The following is a 22,430-nucleotide window of genomic DNA, read 5'->3' as shown; positions in this document are numbered from 1 at the left end:
ACACTCAACATATAAAGTGTGACTTTGTAGATGACAGGCTGGAACCCGCCAGTGCACAACATCCTGGAACTCTCCAGCCACAACTGATGAAGTGCACTGCAGTATAGAGGAGGGCCATGGTGTTAACATAGTCTCTCCAACAGAACCGCATTATTTCCCCTTCTGCCTAGTCCATTCTGCAAGGCTAAATCCATAAATATATCAAGTCTTGATCTCCTCAGGTTCTGAACTTCCCTTCTCACTGGGCTCCTTTTCCATTTAAAAGGAAATATTTGTTTCTGTCAACATTATATATATAAGTATTTGTCTAGTGTTAACTCTCCATGAACCTTTCAGAACTGTGAAGCAGCTGCAGGGGTCAGAATAACCAGGACAGACAGCTGGACAGCCATGGCAGTCACCTGTTGGATTATCTAAATCTGATTGTATGGTAAATATAGATAATGTTGGGAGACAGGACTGGACCATTACCAATCACCATCTGTGCCTGGACAGATGCACTTGCTGCAGTGGCGGACATGTCTATTGTCAGACAGATACAGCAATCTGGAGGGTGGAACAGTGCTGGGGTCAGTGGTGCTACATGGAAGCTGGTCTTTGACGGGGATGTCCAGAACACACCTTGAAGATCACTGTGGGCACAAAGCTTTGTGGTCATTTGTAAGGCTAAATCTGACTATCTTCAGGATACAAGACCTTGTGCTTGTTGGTCAGCTAATATTTGACTGTCTTCAGGAATATGAGACTATGTGCTTGTTGGTCAGGCAATATTTGTTGTCTTCAGGAATACGAGACCTTGCGCTCGTTCCCCAGCCAAAATCTGACTGTCTTCAGGATCAAGATCTGACTGTCTTCAGGATACGAGACCTTGTGCTCGTTCCCCAGCCAATATTTCACTGTCTTCAGGAACACGAGACCTTGTGCTTGTTGGTCAGACAATATCTGACTGCAGGATACAAGGCCTTGATGATTGTGAGCATGTTGAAAGGAAAACATGAGGGTTAGGAGGGATAAGTTTTGTGTATTGTGGTTGGGATAATCAATAAATACCTTTCAACATGAATAGCGAGAAACTTTTGTGTCTGCAACAATGCTCATTCCCTTTTCTGTCATCCTTGAGAGGTTTTGTGTGTGTTTATAATTCCAACAGTGTGCTAAAACATGTCAGAAGGTGTTTATGGTCACAGGGAGTTCCCCCTACACTATTGTGCTGGATAATCATCTACCAATGGACTGGGGCTCTCCACAACGCCAAGTTGAGTTCTAGTGACAAAGCGACGTCAGAGAACTTGCAAAATGCGAAATATTTTAAAACAGATATTCTGCTGAATGTCTTTCTCAAGTCAAAAGCAATGGTTATAAACATCAAGCGTTGCACTTGGACTGATATGACATCAAGGGTTATATTTAATCAGTGTACAAGATCATGAAGATACAATAACTTGTGACCTGTTTTTTTATTGCTGGAAGGGTTAGATTGCTCACTTATCTGAGAGTTTGAATGCCAGTTGGGACTTTACTGAGAAAGCGTAATCCCAAACATGTGGCAGGCAGGGCGTCAGTGAGTGAGGCAGGGGTAGTAGTGTAGCTTGATAAAACATACTACAGAGTGTGAAACAATAGTTACAATCATTAGGCCAGACCAATTTTATTTCTGGTTTTACAGTTTTTTGTACTCAAAATAACTAAAGGCAAGAGGGAAAAAACTATAAAAAAAAATATTTTAAAAATGCTAAAAGTATTTACTTTTTGGCAATTTATAAAGTGTATATGGGGCAATCACAATCTAAACAAAAACTTTTCTTGTCAATTTACATTTTGACCAATAAATACCCCCAAACATTAGGATTTTACTTTTAGAGCAGGGAAAATTAACTTCTTTTTTTTTTCTTATTCTTGAAAATATACGACAGGCGGATCCGTAAACAAGAAATAAAATTGGTCTGGCCTTATGAATGAAGATAAATGTCTCCTTTGAATATAACAAAACAGGCAGCAGAAAGAGATGAAATCTGATCTTGCACCTTGAAGCACATCAGGAAACATGTTTTGCTATGAAATCTCCAATTGGTGAGTTTATAAAAACTGGAACAAATAATATCAAATTGTCATTATTCACTTTGTGACAAATGTTAGATAATGTCCTGTATCTGAAGTGAGAAAATCTAAGCATGGGGTGATATTCTGGTTAAACTATGTGTCATGGTTAACTGGTTTGGACAACCCATCAGCCAAGACAGCTGGAACTATCCCTCTGTGGATGTAACTTCAGGACTTACCTGGTCAAGTCGTCCAGATAGGGTTATCTACAACCGTAACACATGATGTAGTTCCACACGTATCCCACACCTCCTTGGGGTATACGAAACATGGGATTACCTGGACTGTCAGCATCTCTGCTGCTTACATGGAACCGGTGCTACCAATGTGTTTGTTGGCTAAATATAGAAAGCAGCAGTACAGTTGGGTCCATTGAGGAGAAAAACATTGTATGTGCATATATGTTCTGTAATAAAACAGACAGTGTTTATTGTATTGCTATGACTTGCTTGAGATATTACCCATGTTTCAGTATTTTATAGCTGAGATAAGCCCATGGTGTATTCCCTACCTGATGCGAAACAGATACTGACATGGACGGAAAGTTTTGTGTTTACACAACTTTTAGTTGTAAATCAGCCTGAAAAATATCCGTAGTGTGCAGTTGACTTAGTGGGGTAGAACAGGTGTGTGAGTGAGTGAGTGGCTTGATGGTGCGTTGTCACTGGTCTGCTCAGATCATGTACAGGAAGTTAGCTGTGATAACAACATATAACACAACAACAACAACGAACATGTCTATAAATAAAGGTTTTGGTCCCCAGCACGGTGTCCATCTCCAGCCCAGCACATTCCAGCACAGAAACAAAGTTCCTGTTACATTATGTTATTGTTTTATGTCTCATGGGTTGTTTTGTGTTTGAGGGAGAATTTAGACTGGACAGTTAATTTGATTGAAGTTATAACTCATTCAGTTGTTTCTGAAGGATCATAGGTAAGAGAGATAAACTGAACTTAGAACTTAAATAAATAGAAGTCTAAATGAGAAGCATTGGTTTACTGTCAGACCTTTCTCCCATGTATTGATTCTGGTGGGACTACGGCACCAGGCTGAATATTCATCACTTGCAACATGGATCAACTTTCAGAATATCATTGGTATTTAAGCTCAGGTTGCTGGGATGCTCTTGGGATGTATATTTTAAATACAGAAATCAATGTATGCTTGGAGAATAATGAGAATGGCTATCTGTGTTCCAAACCTGGAGTTCTTTCACAAGAGAGGTTTGCTGAATCCATCACTGCTAAATATTTTCCTTGCATTGAAAGAGCGTGTTTATCTGAAAATGTGAGTTTTTAAGTTTTGTGAAAGAAGTTTTGAATCATGATTGCTTTGTGTGAATTTGCAGACGGATGAATAACTTCTACTGGTCTACAAGTTCTGCTGACTTCCATGCATGTGGGATATGCAAAACCTGTTGCATTTGTTCAACTGATCTCAGCGGACAAAGCTGACATGGTTATGATGGAAATATATTCTTGAAAACTGGTTGGCTCCAACCACCTTCCATGCTGTTGTCCTGTGGGTATATGGTAGTGCAGACCTTCAACTGTGATATGAGACATGGTTGCAAAACTAGGATTGTTGTGTGGATTAAAGTTTTGTGACCAAAATATGATTATATATAAGTGTAATAAGAATAATTCTATGAACGTACCCTTGACTATAAAGGAACCATTGTTTCTGTTGAGGGTTTGAGTAAAGACTGGGGCAGTATTTTTTATAGGACAATGTGCTCCAGGGCTTTGAAGAGAGACTGTGGAACAACCCCTTAGCTGCAGGTGCTTGTCAAACATCTCAGACATGTAGGTGGGAGGGCTCGTAGGAGGGTGGACGTGTAGGACTTGCTGGTGGGTGGACTTGCTGGTGGGTGAACTTGTAGGTGGGTGGACGTGTAGGTGGATGGGCTTGCTGGTGGGTGGACTTGCTGGTGGTTGGACTTGTAGGTGAATGGACTTGTAGGTGGGTGGACGTGTAGGTGGATGGACTTGTAGGTGGGTGGACTTGTAGTTGGATGGACATGTAGGTGGGTGGACTTGTAGGTGGGTGGACGTGTAGGTGGATGGACTTGCTGGTAGGTGGACTTGCTGGTGGGTGGACTCGGAGGTGGGTGGACTTGTAGGTGGATGGACTTGTAGGTCGGTGGACTTGTAGGTGGGTGGACTTGCTGGTGGATGGACTTGTAGGTTGATGCACTTGTAGGTGGGATGGACTTGCTGGTGGGTGGCCTTGTAGGTGGATGGACTTGCTGGTGGGTGGACTTGTAGGTGGATGGGCTTGCTGGTGGGTGGACTCGTAGGTGGGTGGACTCGTAGATGGGTGGACGTGTAGGTGGGTGGACTTGTAGGTGGGTGGCCTTGTAGGTGGGTGGACTTGCTGGTGGGTGGACTTGTAGGTGGATGGACTTGCTGGTGGGTGGATTTGTAGGTGGGTGGACGTGTAAGTGAATGGACTTGCTGGTGGGTGGACGTCTAGTGGGTGGACTTGTAGGTGGGTGGACTTGCTGGTGGGTGGACTTGTAGATAGATGGACATGTAAGTGGACATCCCCCGAAGTTTTTATTTTCATAAATATCAGGTGTCAACACTGATTTTCAAAGATAGAATTTTCTCGGCTGTTTTGTATTTAACTACGGGCAATCAAGATTAGTCTGTTTCATTAAGTCGAGGTGAGGTGCAGTGAGGTGAGGAGAGGTGAAGTGGCTTGTTTGACATTGGATCCATTTGCTGTTTGTCTTTCTTTCTGCCATTTCTGGTGGGTCTCGACGTGATATTGCTGGAATATTGCTAAAAGTGGCATAAAACTAAACTCACTCACTCACTGTTTCTGCCTCCTGCATCCTGGCTTGTTACAGGATGCTACAATTACAGTTAACACTGGCAGTACCTGTTGCTGAGTGGAATACTTGGCGTACTGAAGTATAATCTCAGTTTGCTTATGATAATGTCAATTATTGAGAGATGCTGTCTCCTGAAGATGTATACAAAGCTTCAGCACTTTAGACTTCATGAGTATTCATTTCTAGTGATTTTCGATACTATTCTACTTCTTTTACTTATGCATCTCTTGACTGTCTGGTGTAAGTTTGATAACTTGAGTAAGTTTACTTAATTAGAGACTTTTGGATGAAGATTTAGAATAGGGATTTTGAATTTGAACTGATTACTATAAAGGAAATTCAACTAGCTGTTAAGAAGTCAGATTCAAAGAGTTTGGAGAAAAAGACCAGTTTCCTGAAAGATAAAAAATCTGTGGAACTGAGTGCTGGGGTGTTTGAAGATGGAGTTTATCTGTGACTGGTTTATCTGGGATGACATCTAGAGCTGAGAGGAGGCCTGATGGGATGGAGTCAAGCCATACTGAGGGTGGGGAAGTAGCCACTATATGCCTACTCTTACAGAAATGCACCTATTGATTTGTTGTCAGGGTAATTAATTTCTGGATTGATCCTGGTTAAGAATTTGTAAGTTTCTTCAATGCTCAGAAACACTGGAGTCCTAAAAAGTGCAAGCCTCACCTGCTTCAAATTGATTTTGACTATTTCTTCATGAATTGCTTCCTTTTAAGTTGTAGGAATGTCATATGGTTGAGATTTTCTTTCTCAACAACCAACCCATTTAGTTAGTCAGGTGTCCTGTGATGAATGTGTCATACCATGTCAGTCAGGTGTCCTGTGATGTGTTGTACTCTGTCAGTCAGGTGTCCTGTGATATGTTGTATTCTGTTAGTCAGGTGTCCTGTGATGAATGTGTCATGCTGTGTTAGTCAGGTGTCCTGTGATGTGTTGCACTCTGTCAGTCAGGTGTCCTGTGATGAATGGGGTTACAGTTAGTAGTTGTTTCTTCTCGATTGATAAACTGAACCAATATGTGTCACAAGCATCATCAATAATGTTACTGTTGAAACAACCACATCAACCAGACAACATGGAGACTGAGTAGCTAGCCCATATAGCTGTAGCAAGTCTGAAGTCATTGGAAGCTTCTTGAGTTATCTACTTTGTTGGTACATTTGCTTGTCTGAGGTTCTTTACATTATCAAAAACTTCTAAGTCAGTGTTTCAGCAAACCATACTAATGGTCCCATCAATCTTCATGTGAGGAAATCACCGGCTGTGCAGAAAGTTTCATCCTCCATGGCAGTTACCAGCGCCAATGTCTTATGGTGTAATGGTCATATACAACATGCATGCTATGAGATTTCAGTATCAACTCAATGAATATATCAACCACCTCACTTGCACAAGGCATTTATTTTTTTTATCAGGCTAACAAATAGATGGAAGACAAAATCTTAATGGTATTTTATGGAAACAGGATTCTCTTCAGAATGAAAGTTGTTGTTTTTTTCTCTTTAGTCAGAAGGTAATATTTTATATGCTCATGGAATGTCAATGTTATTTGTACGAGCAAAAAGTTTTGTAGTGTCTGAAACAGTTTTTGCAAGACCAATTTTATGCTTCTATAGTCACTTCAATGTTGAACCTGTAATTCAGGCCTGAACGTTCTACTTAAATGTAAGTTAAGCCTGGATACATTTATTTGTTGGTTTTACTCATAAATTGACTTAGATTTTTTAATAAATTATTTCATTTTGGAATACTCCATTTGATATATTGGTTAGTTGCACTTGTTTCATTTAAGATTACTGTTTGCAGACACAAACTGAAAAAGTTTGAAGAATATTATTGGGTTTTAAATAGAATATTTCATCTGTGTCATTTGATATGAAATATAACAACAGTTATCAACACAAGTTGATATGTGTAGCCTGTTCCTTTTAAATGGACAACGTCAGTAATCCTGATGCTGAGAAAATTGCTCCAAGATGCAGCGTCACTTCAATGAATTTCGAGCCACTCAGTTGCATGTTCCGTGGAGGTGCTCAGAGATACAACTGATGCAACTGTTCTGTTCTGTTCAAATCATGTCTGATAAAAGCTGCACATCACATTTGGATGGGCATTAATAGATGTGGCATCAGCAAATTAGCCTTCCTTCAACCACTGTAATATTTACAACTTGTGTTTCTGGACAACTGCATGGGTGTGACATCAGATGAATTACCATGGCTGTCAGTATTGACTCATCTAGAGAAACTACATGCTGCAGTTAAACACGTGATATGTGAAATTGCCAGGAAGGGTGTTCTTACTGATGTGTTGGGATGTAAGTTTACAATTTCAAAACTCTACCAGATTGCCGCCCTTCTTGCCAAAAGACATCTTAGTGAGCTCTTCCATGTTTCGTTGACACATGATGCTACATGCATGGAAGGTTGTCCACACAAAGTGTCATCTGTTGTTCATGTAATGTTCCCTGATCAGCTCTAGAATCATCACCTGCAGTGGAGAATTGTGATTCTGATATTGCTGACAAACTGAAAAGCTATGGGTCTGTCTCTGTAAGTAACTGTACGTGTGACGTGTGATGTTGCTTTTGCTCTTGAGGACAGTGGAGAATTGTGATTCTGATATTGCTGACAAACTGAAAAGCTATGGGTCTGTCTCTGTAAGTAACTGTAAGTGTGACGTGTGACGTTGCTTTTGCTCTTGAGGACAGTTGAGAATTGTGATTCTGATATTGCTGACAAACTGAAAAGCTATGGGTCTGTCTCTGTAAGTAACTGTACGTGTGACGTGTGACGTTGCTTTTGCTCTTGAGGACAGTTGAGAATTGTGATTCTGATATTGCTGACAAACTGAAAAGCTATGGGTCTGTCTCTGTAAGTAACTGTACGTGTGACGTGTGACGTTGCTTTTGCTCTTGAGGACAGTTGAGAATTGTGATTCTGATATTGCTGACAAACTGAAAAGCTATGGGTCTGTCTCTGTAAGTAACTGTACGTGTGACGTGTGACGTTGCTTTTGCTCTTGAGGACAGTTGAGAATTGTGATTCTGATATTGCTGACAAACTGAAAAGCTATGGGTCTGTCTCTGTAAGTAACTGTACGTGACACGTTGCTTTGCGTCTTGAGACAGGGTCTGTCTCTGTAAGTAACTGTACGCGTGTGACGTTGCTTTTGCTCTTGAGGACAGTTGAGAATTGTGATTCTGATATTGCTGACAAACTGAAAAGCTATGGGTCTGTCTCTGTAAGTAACTGATATTGCTGTGAAAAGCTATGCGTGTGGACGTGTGCGTTTTTTTGCTCTTGAGGACAGTTGAGAATTGTGATTCTGATATTGCTGACAAACTGAAAAGCTATGGGTCTGTCTCTGTAAGTAACTGTACGTGTGACGTGTGACGTTGCTTTTGCTCTTGAGGACAGTGGAGAATTGTGATTCTGATATTGCTGACAAACTGAAAAGCTATGGGTCTGTCTCTGTAAGTAACTGTACCTGTGACGTGACGTGTGACGTTGCTTTTTGCTCTTGAGGACAGTGGAGAATTGTGATTCTGATATTGCTGACAAACTGAAAAGCTATGGGTCTGTCTCTGTAAGTAACTGTACGTAAGTGACGTGTGATGTTGCTTTTGCTCTTGAGGACAGTTGAGAATTGTGATTCTGATATTGCTGACAAACAGAATAGCTATGGGTCTGTCTCTGTAAGTAACTGTACGTGTGACGTTGCCTTTGCTCTTGAGGACACTTCACTGATGACACCCTTGACTGTGGAGTTGTCCGTCATTCTGACAGCTGGAAAGATGATGGAGATACTGTTAATGTTGTCATATTAGGAATAGAATACATCATCCAACTTTGATGGTATGGCTAAAAAACCCTGATGTAAATGTTTCTACGGCATCATCAGTCACCTTTCTTGCTGATAATGTAATATTTGTTTCAAACTTCCCTCATCATATAATGCATATTGTTATCCATACAATGGTATCCTTGACTACCGACATGGTATAAAGGAGCTGAGTTGCGGTTTGTTTTAATCTTTGGAGTGAAAAACTATGAAACTGTCTCCCCCTGCTACTTTTGTTGTCGATCAAAGAACATGTCCTGTCTCCCTGGGAGAAATATGTTCAAGAAGCATGAACCTTTTTATGCAGTCTGATGTCCGACAGTAGTGGCCTATGAATAACTTACTTGCTAAGTATTGCAGTGGATTCATATTAACTGTCAGCAGGCAATCATAGACCTGGGAGTAGTATCCAATCTCTCCTGCTATCTGGGTGTATGGATGATTACATGGACAAGTCACATTGTAAGGGATTCATTGATGCTTCCTCCAGATGAAGGAGGTAATTAGCCGAGTAATTTCTGACTACGAAGATGCCTGTAGTCTGATCAGGACATGCGATACATACAAATTGATTCCTACGTTGTGTCAGTGCTTGGTGGATTTATACTCGGGAATTGTTGATGTATTGATGGAGATTGGTCTGACTTGGGACTGATGTTTGTATCATTCACAAAACAGTTCCAGTGATGAAGAAGCACACTAAGCACATAATTGCTGTTTGACGAGACCGTGTTTCAGAATGTTTGTTCTTGTCTTGTTCATGAGTGTTTCTTGAGTGTGTGAAGACGATAAGCATGTTACACTATTAAGACCTAATAACAAGCCCATGATCACCATGCAGCCCAGCCTGGTCTCCTCAGCCCCATCTGAATGTGCTGATGATGGGTCCAATATGGCTATATAGTTATAGTTATGAAACTGGTTTCTGTTAATTCTGAAGGATGCATGTTCAGTCAGGAAGTGGAGCTACTTTACATCCAGAACACTGAAGCACTGAGAACCATCCTCGGTGATGCTGGATACAAAGCGTATAATTGTATACAGATATATATCGAATGGGTACAGGATATTTATCCTACTATACTCTTCAAAAACAGTAAGGGATCACTGAATATAAATGTTATATATCCATTGGTCACGTGATGCCACTCTACCCTGTCTAAGAGTCACACTACCCTGTCCACGAGTCGAATGATGCCTCTCTACCCTGTCCACGAGTCAAATGATGCCTCTCTACCCTGTCCACGAGTCGAATGATGCCTCTCTACCCTGTCCACGAGTCGAATGATGCCTCTCTACCCTGTCCAAGAGTCACATTATACCACTTTATCCTGTTCAAAAATCACGTGATGCCATGCTACCCTGTCCAAGAGTTGCCTGATGCCACTCTACCCTGTCCAAGAGTCATGTGATGCCACTCTACCCTGTCCAAGAGTCACTTTATGCCTCTCTACCCTGTCCAAGAATCATGTGATGCCGCTCTACCCTGTCCAAGAATCACGTGATGCCACTCTACCCTGTACAAGAGTTGCCTGATGCCACCCTACCCCGTTCAAGAGTTGCATGATACCACTCTACCCTGTCCAAGAGTCACATTATATCACTTTTTCCCGTCCAAGAATCACGTGATGCCATGCTACCCTGTTTCTAAGAGTTGCCTGATGCCACTCTACCCTGTCCAAGAGTCGAATGATGCCTCTCTACCCTGTACAAGAGTCGCGTGATGCCACTCTACCCAGTCCAAGAGTCACGTGATGCCGCTCTACCCTGTCCAAGAATCACTTTATGCCACTCTACCCTGTCCAAGGATCACGTGATGCCGCTCTACCCTGTCAAGGAATCACGTGATGCCGCTCTACCCTGTCCAAGAGTCGCGTGATGCCACTCTACCCTGTCCAAGAATCACATCACACTACTCTACTCTGTCCAAGAATCGCATGATGCCACCTATTTCAGCTCAACACGGAAACAGCTGTCTGTCCAGGGATGTTGTTTTAGGGTGTATTTGCACACAAGCACCAACTATTCCTGGAATGGCAGTAAAGTCAAAACCACTGTCAAACTGATTGAATTTGAGACCTAATGAAGGTTATTTATTTGGCCAATTTTCTGCTTTGTTTACAGCTGATTGATGTCTAACTAAACAGGTGCTTTGCAAATTACGGCTGACAAATACTAACATACTCCATTTCTTAACATGAGACAGGCTAATTAGCGGACTTTCTAATGAGATCGGAAGTATTCCTAGATAAGATTTACGGTTATAGCCACATCAAATGTTTGAACAGTGAAAGTGGTTTGCTTGAGAAAAAGCCATGGACACAGGTTATCTTTGTATGAGATGATGGGGAGATAGCATGTATATAAAAGCCATCATGGCAGTTTCTTGTACAGTCCTATCAGTCTGATGGGAAAGGTAAATTAAAAACACCTTTGTTCAGGTTTTACTTAGAAAGATGAGAAGGATGAACAAAATCAATAAATAAAATTACTTTTGTTCATTTGTCCTGGCTATCACATTGAAACATTTTCAATAATCGGCAACACACTGTACACACCACAAATACACCTGTTCATAAAATGATTTACTGTTATTCTTGATGTATGTGAATATGAGATTCTTAAATCCACATTGTTTCTTCCATGTCACAGAAGACTACATTCATTAACCTTCTGTTCGGAATTCACATATTCAAATCCTGCTGATGCCACACTTTATTCATTGTTCTGTTTTTAAAATAGATTCTACCATGACATGTAAGGATGATGTAATATGATTAGTTTGTTTCACTAAGTTATTCCTAGATGAAAACCCTGACCACATCCTCTAACAGAATATGTGTGGAAGAAAAGGTTTGTTTTAAAAATGTATTTTAGTCATGATGGAATTCAGATAAAGAACGCCTGTCTTTAAATTTTGAGGTGGTTGATTAAACACTGCTTCATTCAAATCAGTGAAGAACCATCTCAACATTTAGAACAGAGTAGGTTTATCCCCAATTAGTGGGAAAAACGAAGCTCAATCACTGCCGAGTTGTGTTTGACTGTCGGCTGAGTCAGTTAATCTGCTGTCAAAGACACAGGAGACATTGTTTAAGTGTTAATAGCTGTGAAGAAACAACAACATAATTGTTTTAAGTTTTGTTAAATTTGCTTGAAATTTGATACTTAAACAGAAGTTTGATGCATAAAGTTTCAGTTTTTCCCCTTTCGAATGAAAACTATGAGTATCTGCACATCAAGTTCAGCAAGCAATTTACACATGTCATGGAGCTTCACGATGCAAACTGTACTTATTATCACACATCTAACCACTTCATTCATTCACCAACATAGATACCGACAACTGCTCAATGATGCTCTTGACCATAAAAAATAAATATCTGGTTAATCTTGTGGTATGGATGTGTTTGATAGTATTAGAAGTAATTAATATCACACTCTCTCACTTCTTGCTGCAGTAGAGGCTGTGGAGTAGCCTAGTGGATAAAGTGTTCGCTCGTCACGCCGAAGACCCAGGTTCGATTCCCCACATGGGTACAATGTGTTAAGCTCATTTCTGGTGTCTCCTTCCGTGATGTTGCTGGAATATTGCTAGACGTGGCATAAAACTAAATTCACTCACTCACTCTAGCTGCGGTGAGGCAGGAAAACGGATGGGCATAAAGACGATGGTTCCTTGCCTAAACTCTTCCAAACTAGTGTCATGTCCCAGTATTTGAAGACACAGATGCAGGGTTAGTGTCCTCAAAATATTTGGTGATCGGATGAAAGACTCACCAAATGTTATTTATAAGATCTGTTTAAAATGAATTGACATTTTTTAATTACATTTCTATTGGCTTTTCAGTGGGTCCTTTCTGTAAAGTTCCATGGTATATAGAATGTGAAAAAGGCTGTGACCATGGTGTTGTGGAGGCCCGGGTCCGTCGCTGTCAGATTCGGGGACAGATTGATGCACAGCCTGGTTTTCTAAGCAGTTCACTCACACAAGCGTGAGACAGAACTTGCTGCAGCGTTGCCAACATGACACTAATCACTGATCTTACTTTTCGGCTTCCAGAACTTGTTTTAGAAATTTGCAGCCAGGAGTGAGTCTCCTTAAGAGACTGAAAAACTTGAAACATGGCTAGGATGATTTAATCAAGATGGAATGAAACATTGGTGGCTTGTTCAGAGCTAAAGGGGAATCTGCTGTACAACTCTACAACTCTTGTTTGTCTGGGTCCACACATCCTCCTGAAATATAAGGAATCATTTATGAAGAATATTGTATGTGAAAGGGATTTGAAAATAATCTTTTGTACAGCATTATGTGTTTTTATGTAATGAGATGAACGTTTTCTTAGTGTTTGATGAAATTTAGTTTGACATTACAATGAAAAAAATTACACAGTTTACTTTTGATGGTTTGAAAACAAAAATTGAAATTGTAGTTAAATTAAAAATGATAAAGAGTCATCAGGCAGGGAGACCACCTCCATGGTGTGTTGGATAGAGCGTCAGCCCAGAGAGTGGAAGGTTTGGGTTCAAGCCCCGGTCAAGTCAACAGGCAGGGAGACAACCTCCACAGTGTGTTGAATAGATCGTCAGCCCAGAGAGTGGAAGGTCTGGGTTCAATCCCTGGTTGAGTCATACCAAAAATCAGTAAAGATGAAACAATCATTGTTGTCGTTGCCCTTGTCAAGGGGACTAGTCTTCTGGGACCTGTATTCAGGTATCCATGTTGAACCATTACCATGGTGTTTGGATACTGTTCAAAGTGGGGTTAAACCCAACTCACTTGCATAGCAGTAGAACAGTGACAAGCAGCTGATACACAGAGAGCCCCAAACTGAGGGGGATGTGTATCCTTCAAACAAGCTGCTTGCTGAATGCTATATATATAGTGTACTAGCCTACTGTGGGAGTTGATTGTAGATGTTCAAATGCATGATGACTGAAATAATAGGGTGAAGTAATATGTTGGATTTGATAGTATTATAGTTGTACTTTTAGCTGATGTTGGAAATAGGGAATGCTCATAGTAAAAGGTGCTGGTTGGAAAGGTCATTTGCATATTCTTGGCACTAATGGAACTGTATGCACAGGTGAAAACATGCTCTGTGTCTCTCCACCTGAATGGTGAGTGAGTGTTGAGGTATGGAAAACATGAAAGAGTTTTCCCCCTATTCTTGAACACCAGAACAATGGTTTTTACTGAATGATTGCTTCCATCTGTTACAGGAATCTCACTCGGAGAGCCTCATCTAACTCACCAAGGTGGAAGACAAGAATAGCAACCCAAATAGTTTAAATATACCTGGACAACTGATCCAACATGAACAGTGGAAACAAAGTTGATTGGTTTGTACCCAACTCTTGGCAATGTTCATTCAGAAGCAGAATATTGTGGCCGTTCTGATCAGGGTCTTTATTGACCAGCAGTCAGTTGAGGGAGCAATACAGGTTTGGGGCTGAAGGTAAACCACACTGGCCCTGATGATGAGTAACTAAGTGGAAGGACTGATTGAGGGAAGTGTCGTTTGTTATTACAATGAATTAGATATATATCTGTGATAAAGCTCCTGAGGTGACCTGACACTCACGATTTGGGTGAGAGGTTAGTTCATCAAGCCATGTTTGTGATTCTAGCTGTGGGTACAGGTCAAGCCACAACAGAAATAGACAAGATTCACAGATTCAGGACACTCTGGCCAGCTCTCACAAGAACTCCCTGGTAAACCATTATCAAGATATTTAATGACTCATGAATAATTGGCATTTTAATGAAGGACAGTAGTGGCAGAACTATGTTCATCTACAAAGAGTATTTCTGCAACAGCAGCCCACCATAAGAGAGAGTGAGTGAGTGAGTTTAGTTTTCACGGGTCCCCACCATAAGAGCTGTCTGATGTTAATGTATTGGAAACAATTCCAATGTGCAAATTGTGTGACTTTAAACTGTCAGAATGATTATTGCTTATGGTTTAGACTGCTGCAGCTGTTTGCCAGGTGGAGGCGTGGGTGTTGTGGGCTCCCCGGGCCTGCTGCAGCTGTTTGCCAGGTGGAGGCGTGGGTGTTGTGGGCTCCCCGGGCCTGCTGCAGCTGTTTGCCAGGTGGAGGCGTGGGTGTTGTGGGCTCCCCGGGCCTGCTGCAGCTGTTTGCCAGGTGGAGGCGTGGGTGTTGTGGGCTCCCCGGGGCTCCCCGGGCCTGCAGCATTATCTGTACATTCAGCATCCCATGTAGTCTCTTTTGGAAAAGTCTGTGACGCCAACACTCCTTGTGTTACAGGTTAAACACATAACGAGGATCCGGTTGTATCATTGCTTCATTAACTAATGTCAACATTAAACCCTAATGATACATTAAATCCTTAATGCATCATTAGTTAATGGCATCATTAAAAACGGTTGTATCAAACACTTATTAGCGGATCATTATCTAATGACGTCCTAATGTAAATATTTTCATTAAATTCGGGGATTCCCCTAAATATTTCCGACAATTCCCCGATGTAAACACGTAAGCGTTACCCTCGGTCGTCTGTCAAAATGGCATCTCTACGGCTAAACCTCGGAACAATAACAAACATTTCGACAGCTGTGAAGAAATAATTCTGAAACGTCGCAGATAAACCTAGAATCGGTTGGGATGTTTTGGAAAATACATGAACACAAACGCTGAAGTGAACTTTCCGCCATATTGGATAGTGTTTACAAAATCGTTTCGCTAAGGCCAGTCATAGGACGCCTATTACATCATGTATATTTCATATTCAGTTGTGACAAATGCATCGCTGAATTCCTCATACATTTTATACTCAAATTCCAAATGGTCTTTGTCACTAAAACCAAGTGTCAAAGAAAAAACGAAACATATTGGGTGTGAAAACGGAACGTTGTGCTCATAACACAACGCTTGCTAGAAATATAAACAAAGCAAAAATCAGATTTTATACTGTGCAGCATTTTTTCTATTTTTTAGACATCAGCTCGTCTATTCGTAGCATGCATGAGCTCAATAATTTTAGAATATGCACGGAAAGAGTATCGTAACAAGAACTAGAAAATTAAAAACAGATACAATACTGTAATTTGATATAGTCATACGAAAGTTCTGTGCAGCGTGACGCCATGCCAGACGCAAAATCATGGAGAACGACATTGGGAATTATCGGCATTTCTGTCTGTTTCAATGAAAACAATACATACAAAGAACCACACGCAGATAGTCAGAATGTTTCTGATTACTTACATCATACATTAATGGACAAAGGTTCCCTCGCAAAATCATAGGCACCCATAACCACGAAGCCGCCATTTCATGAGAAATCGGTCATCGGTAGTGATGTCACACTTCAACATTGTTGTACATATTTGGCAATACCTTTGAGGCGAAAGTCGGTTGAATAAGAGTAAACACAATCACACTGTCCTGTGGATTACACTTTTAGTATTCATGTATAATTTGCATATCATTCAGATAAGTTTTCATGAAACTAATTTCTTTATCAACATTTACTATTTTACACCTAAGTAAAACTGACAAAATTGATAAATTTCATGAAATGTATATGCACATATTTTTAAAGGAATTGTCTTCATTGAATTTGTTTATGTTGTTTTATAGACAAAACAATGGCGTATCATCATTGGCCAGGTGCACGTTTGTCACAAATGTTTTGACTATCTTGTTTTCGATAATTCCGTGAACAAAACATCACGAAAAAGATTGTGTCCTTATCCACAGCAAATTCTCTCCAAGTGATCGGAGTTACAACGACTTAGTGTTAAGCATAGTGGAGTGATGCCCCCTTATCTTTATAAGCGTATGACATTTTTATAGTCATTGACGTCATGGAGGAAAATCAATTTTCAGCACATATTGCGAGTCATCTTTTTAGATTGAGTGTATGCGTTATACATAAGTACACAAACCAATTTAATATATACTTATGTTGTTCAGGTATCAGACAGTATTTTGTTCGTTCACTCTCTCCGTAAAGATGCCAAATTAAAAATATAATAGCACAGTACTTTTATCAGTGCACGATAAAAAGCGGATGAATTTACTGTGTTTAACGCATAACAAAATGCAGGATAACATATAGCAGTGTCTATTTTTCAAACAGCCGAAGTATTTGCACTTGAATTTACACTATGGGATAGGCAATTTAATATTCAACATTTCTGTGTAATTTTATAGCTGTAGGTACATCCAGTGCTGCGCAAACGAAATTCAACGTTAACTTTTCGGAAATTAATTGTCACTCTAATGATACCCCAGAACCTTCATAAAGTTAATGACGTGCTAAGGACAACACGAACGTCATTAAAATCACAGGCCGTGTAATCCGGCTTCCATGATCTTCTCTGGCTGACAGTTATGACACAAGATGTATTTGATTGCATTTTGTTTATATATCCCGTGTGCCATGACGTTGTCTTTTGGCAAATTCTTATGTAAATTATTGAACTTTCCAAATACGTTTCAAATGAAATCTCATTTTCTCATTTTTTCTCATCAGTAGAAGTCGATGTGTACATTCTTTTGATGAGCAGTTTACTTATTCAGTGATATGTAAATGACGATGAGACTGTACAGGAAGTTGAAGGACTTGCACCTCGGTTCATCACACTCCAGTTTAAGATCTACTGGAGTTGGTGTGGAGTCTTCCAGTGTGATAAAGTCTGAACAAACGATATGAACACAAGCCACTGAAGCGTGCTGATAAAATTGCCTGACACAACTGACGAAAGTGGCAGTTTAATGACTGCATGATGTAACTAGCTGGTGTTGATAGTAGTGCTTGCTGGATGGAGAAGATACACGTTGATTGGAGGTTTCCATGGGAACTGATGCACCTTCCTGATTGTCTGTGATTTGTGTAGGAATGCTGCATGTGGGATCCATACCACAAGTATCGTGTATTGAAATAACAGAGTCATGGACATGGACTCGCTTCATACTTTGTTGATGTTGGATTGTTGGTATTGTCAGAAAGTATGATACTGGACAAGATCTTTCAGTATCTTGTGGAGACATGTTTGTCATGTATATACCATTATACACATAGAATCAGACATACACCTGTCAAAGCAGCACCATGGAAGCTGTCAGTGTTCAGTGAGATGTTTCCCCTGAAAGGTGTTTCTGTACAGCCATGTTTGATCCTTTCACTCCAGAATGTTTTGGTGTACAGTATGAATCTAGTTGGCTCATGTAAGATGTAAGTTTTGTTTATTTTGGATGAGAACTGCATGGTAAATTGCTGTTTTGTGTATCCTAATGAACATTCAAGGTATGCATTTGGTATGTATCTTGACCTCTTGAAACACAACATCAACAATCAGTAACACATTTTTCCTTGCAGAAACTTAACATTCAACTTCCAACCCCTCACAAAGAAAATTTGAAAAAGGAAACCCGCAGAAACCAGTGAAATCCAAGCAGAACAAGCCAGCCATTAACAGAGAACTTCTTTCACCGCTGCTGATGTAAGAGGTTACACGTTGTGGTATGAAGTGGAGGAACTGGATCAGGAAGATTGTCCGTGACCTGCTTGATTGTATGTCATCACCACTCACAGTGGCTCATGACAACCACTACATTTGTCTGGCCAGGAGGTGATTAACTGATCAGGAAGATACAGATATAGACAGAATGATGCTGATCTGGATGGACCAAACACAAACAAATATGACACCACATCAGCTCCTCCTGTAGGTTCCCCCCTCATCATGCTTCAGACCAATCTGCCAGAAATCTTCACAAGCTACTTAAACAAACAGCTTACCTGACCATCCATATTCCCTTGTTACTCATTTTGAACAGAAAGTATCAGGGACTATAGGATTGCTGACTGACAGGAAGAGTCAAAGTTTGATAGTTTCATTGACAAACTAAGTTGGTTCGCTGCTGATCAATCTCAGAGAACACAATTTACCTAAAGCTTTCCTCATCAGCATGTGTCTGGGACATTTATTGGAGTGAATATCTCCAGTGTTGCAAGAACTCCATTGGCTCCCTATCAAGCACAGGATCAACTTCAAAATTCTTTGCCTAGCTCATCAATGTTTGACCGATTCAGCTCCTGTCTACCTCTCAGAACTGATACAACCTTATTGTCCATCTAGATCACTTCGATCAGAAAACCAGAACCTCTTGACAGTGCCCAAAGTCAAGCTCACACGATTTGAACAACGTTCCTTCTCGTACGCTGCTGCCAAAGAGTGGAATGATCTGCCTCACCACATCCGTTCCTGCTCTATTTATTCCAAATTCTGAAGTCTCCTAAAAAGTCATCTCTTGCGTGAAGCTTTCTCTTGACTCTATTGACATTTTGTGCGCCTTGAGCAGGATATTATAGCCTGGAAAGGCGCTATACAAATGCTGTATTATTATTATTATGAATACAGTAAGTACACCTGCTCTTCTGTACCAAGAAGATGACATGATGCAGGATTGCTGCCTACAGGATTGTATGAGGTGAGGTCCAAAGTGGGGCGCCTGTGTCACAAGTGTTTCACCGATAGGCAGGTCCTACTGTGTTTGAAGTGATGTGTTGCCTCTGTTATGATTTTTGACACCAGCATATATTCATAATATCAATTGATTATTTTAATGTCAAGTTTTAAACTGTTCACACAAAAGTTTGCTATGCTAAACTCTTTTTAGTGGTAATCGTCTGATACCAGCTTGTTGGTTCACTACAAACATGAAACTGTAAGCATCACAAACATAAGTAACAAAGCACACATTCGGGAAAGGTTTTGAGAAACCACCAAATTAAGTTGTCTGTTTCATTTTTTCCCTTCCCATCCACCAGCAAGGATTTGTAAATAAAAAGGTCTGATATTGAGAGTTGCATTCAACAGGAGAAAAAGAAGAAATATCCCTGTCTTCTCAGTGGTTATATCAGTCTGCCATGTGTGACATTTAGAATCAGTTACAGCTTGTGATATTGCGAATTGATTTCCTGAATCCGACTTCATTGCCATTACACATAGTGGACTATACATTTCAGTCTTCTTATGTAATACATCAGCCCACAGCATCAAAACAGATATTAGATTATCATCACTTTTGCCTCAGCTGCTTGGCTTACTTCCTCTGCCCACACAGTACAGATTAACACATCCATCATCTTTTATTCCTGTGTCATGTGATCCCTAGAAACCGATTTGCTGCCTTGGATGGGGATTCCTGCAAGCTCCTGTGCCCCATAATGACCGTCTTTAATATCACACTTTCACCTTCAGGCCTCTGTGCTAGACGGCAGGTGGTCATAAATATTGTTATGTAATCTGGGTCCCGTCTTACATCTGCTGCACAACTGCCTCCAAAAGCATCCGGACAAGGGAGAAGTATTTACGTGTCTTAGTTTGTGCATCATTAGTGTCTGTGTAGATGCAATCAGTGGTAGATAACCATGAAAAGAGAGATTTTTTTCATGATTTGGTATACATGAATCAGCTGGCTAGCTGTTATTAAAGATAAATAACCAGAGAATAATCTGTGTGTAAAAGAGTGGACTCTGGCTTGTACCTTATCAACAGGACTAAGTAGGTCCCAATCACAACATGCCTGTCTCCTTCTGGAGGTCCCCAGCAACACATTCTTGTCTCCCCATTGATTCTGGGGCAGAATAGATCCCCAGCAACAAATTCTTGTTTCCCCCTTTGATTCTGGGGCAGAATAGGTCCCCAGCAACACAATCTTGTTCTTCCCATTGAATCTGGGGCAGAATAGATCCCAAGCAACACATTCTTGTCTCCCCATTGATTCTGAGGCAGAATAGGTCCCCAGCAACACATTCTTGACTCCCCATTGATTCTGAGGCAGAATAGGTCCCCAGCAACACATTCTTGTCTCCCCATTGATTCTGGGGCAGAATAGGTCCCCAGCAACACAATCTTGTTTCCCCATTGATTCTGGGACAGAATAGGTCCCCAGCAACACAATCTTGTTTCCCCATTGATTCTGGGACAGAATAGGTCACCAGCAACACAATCTTGTTTCCCCATTGATTCTGGGGCAGAATAGATCCCCAGCAACACATCCTTGTTTCCCCATTGATTCTAGGGCAGAATAGGTCCCCAGCAACAATCTTGTCTCCCCATTGATTCTAGGGCAGAATAGGTCCCCAGCAACACATTCTTGTCTCCCCATTGATTCTGGGGCAGAAAAGGTCCCCAGCAACACATTCTTGTCTCCCCATTGTTCCTGGGGCAGAATAGGTCACCTGCAACACAATCTTGTCTCCCCATTGTTTCTGGGGTAGAATATGTCACCAGCAATACATTCTTGTCTCCCCATTGATTCTGGGGCAGAATAGGTCCCCAGCAACACATTCTTGTCTCCCCATTGATTCTGGGGCAGAAAAGGTCCCCAGCAACACATTCTTGTCTCCCCATTGTTCCTGGGGCAGAATAGGTCACCTGCAACACAATCTTGTCTCCCCATTGTTCCTGGGGCAGAAAAGGTCCCCAGCAACACATTCTTGTCTCCCCATTGTTTCTGGGGCAGAATAGGTCACCTGCAACACATTCTTGTCTCCCCATTGATTCTGGGGCAGAATAGGTCCCCAGTAACACAATCTTGTTTCCCCATTGATTCTGGGACAGAATAGGTCACCAGCAACACAATCTTGTCTCCCCGTTGTTTCTTGGGCAGAATAGGTCCCCAGTAACACAATCTTGTTTCCCCATTGATTCTGGGGCAGAATAGGTCCCCAGCAACAATCTTGCCTCCCCATTGATTCTAGGGCAGAATAGGTCCCCAGCAAAACATTCTTGTTTCCCCATTGTTTCTGGGGCAGAATATGTCCCCAGCAACACATTCTTGTCTCCCCATTGATTCTGGGGCAGAAAAGGTCCCCAGCAACACATTCTTGTCTCCCCATTGATTCTGGGGCAGAAAAGGTCCCCAGCAACACATTCTTGTCTCCCCATTGATTCTGGGGAAGAATAGGCCCCCAGCATCACATTCTTGTCTCCCCATTGATTCTGGGGCAGAAAAGGTCCCAAGCAACACATTCTTGTCTCCCCATTGATTCTGGGGCAGAAAAGGTCCCCAGCAACACATTCTTGTCTCCCCATTCTTTCTCGGGCAGAATAGGTCACCTGCAACACAATCTTGTCTCCCCATTGATTCTGAGGCAGAATAGGTCCCCAGCAACACATTCTTGTCTCCCCATTGATTCTGAGGCAGAATAGGTCACCAGCAACACAATCTTGTCTCCCCATTGATTCTGAGGCAGAATAGGTCACCAGCAACACAATCTTGTTTCCCCATTGATTCTGGGACAGAATAGGTCACCAGCAACACAATCTTGTCTCCCCATTGTTCCTGGGGCAGAAAAGGTCCCCAGCAACACATTCTTGTCTCCCCATTGATTCTGGGGCAGAAAAGGTCCCCAGCAACACATTCTTGTCTCCCCATTGATTCTGGGGAAGAATAGGTCCCCAGCATCACATTCTTGTCTCCCCATTGATTCTGGGGCAGAAAAGGTCCCCAGCAACACATTCTTGTCTCCCCATTGATTCTGGGGCAGAAAAGGTCCCCAGCAACACATTCTTGTCTCCCCATTCTTTCTCGGGCAGAATAGGTCACCTGCAACACAATCTTGTCTCCCCATTGATTCTGAGGCAG

General features: G+C 41.3%; 1 protein-coding gene across 1 annotated transcript; it reads right to left on the bottom strand.

The window, feature by feature from the left end:
* Window positions 1–3,872: 3,872 nt before the first annotated feature.
* Window positions 3,873–8,732, bottom strand: LOC124280489 (extensin-like). The gene is made up of 2 exons (XM_046716427.1): window positions 8,664–8,732; window positions 3,873–4,604 (listed from the first exon to the last, which is right to left on the bottom strand). Exons 1-2 carry the CDS (start codon window positions 8,730–8,732, stop codon window positions 3,873–3,875), a joined length of 801 nt encoding a protein of 266 aa, XP_046572383.1.
* Between the last annotated feature and the right edge of the window lie 13,698 nt (window positions 8,733–22,430).

Source organism: Haliotis rubra, unplaced genomic scaffold (genome assembly GCF_003918875.1).
Source record: "Haliotis rubra isolate DU_JTF1 unplaced genomic scaffold, ASM391887v1 Scf269, whole genome shotgun sequence".
Lineage (NCBI taxonomy): Eukaryota > Metazoa > Mollusca > Gastropoda > Lepetellida > Haliotidae > Haliotis > Haliotis rubra.
This window is presented reverse-complemented; position numbering and strand designations above follow the sequence as displayed.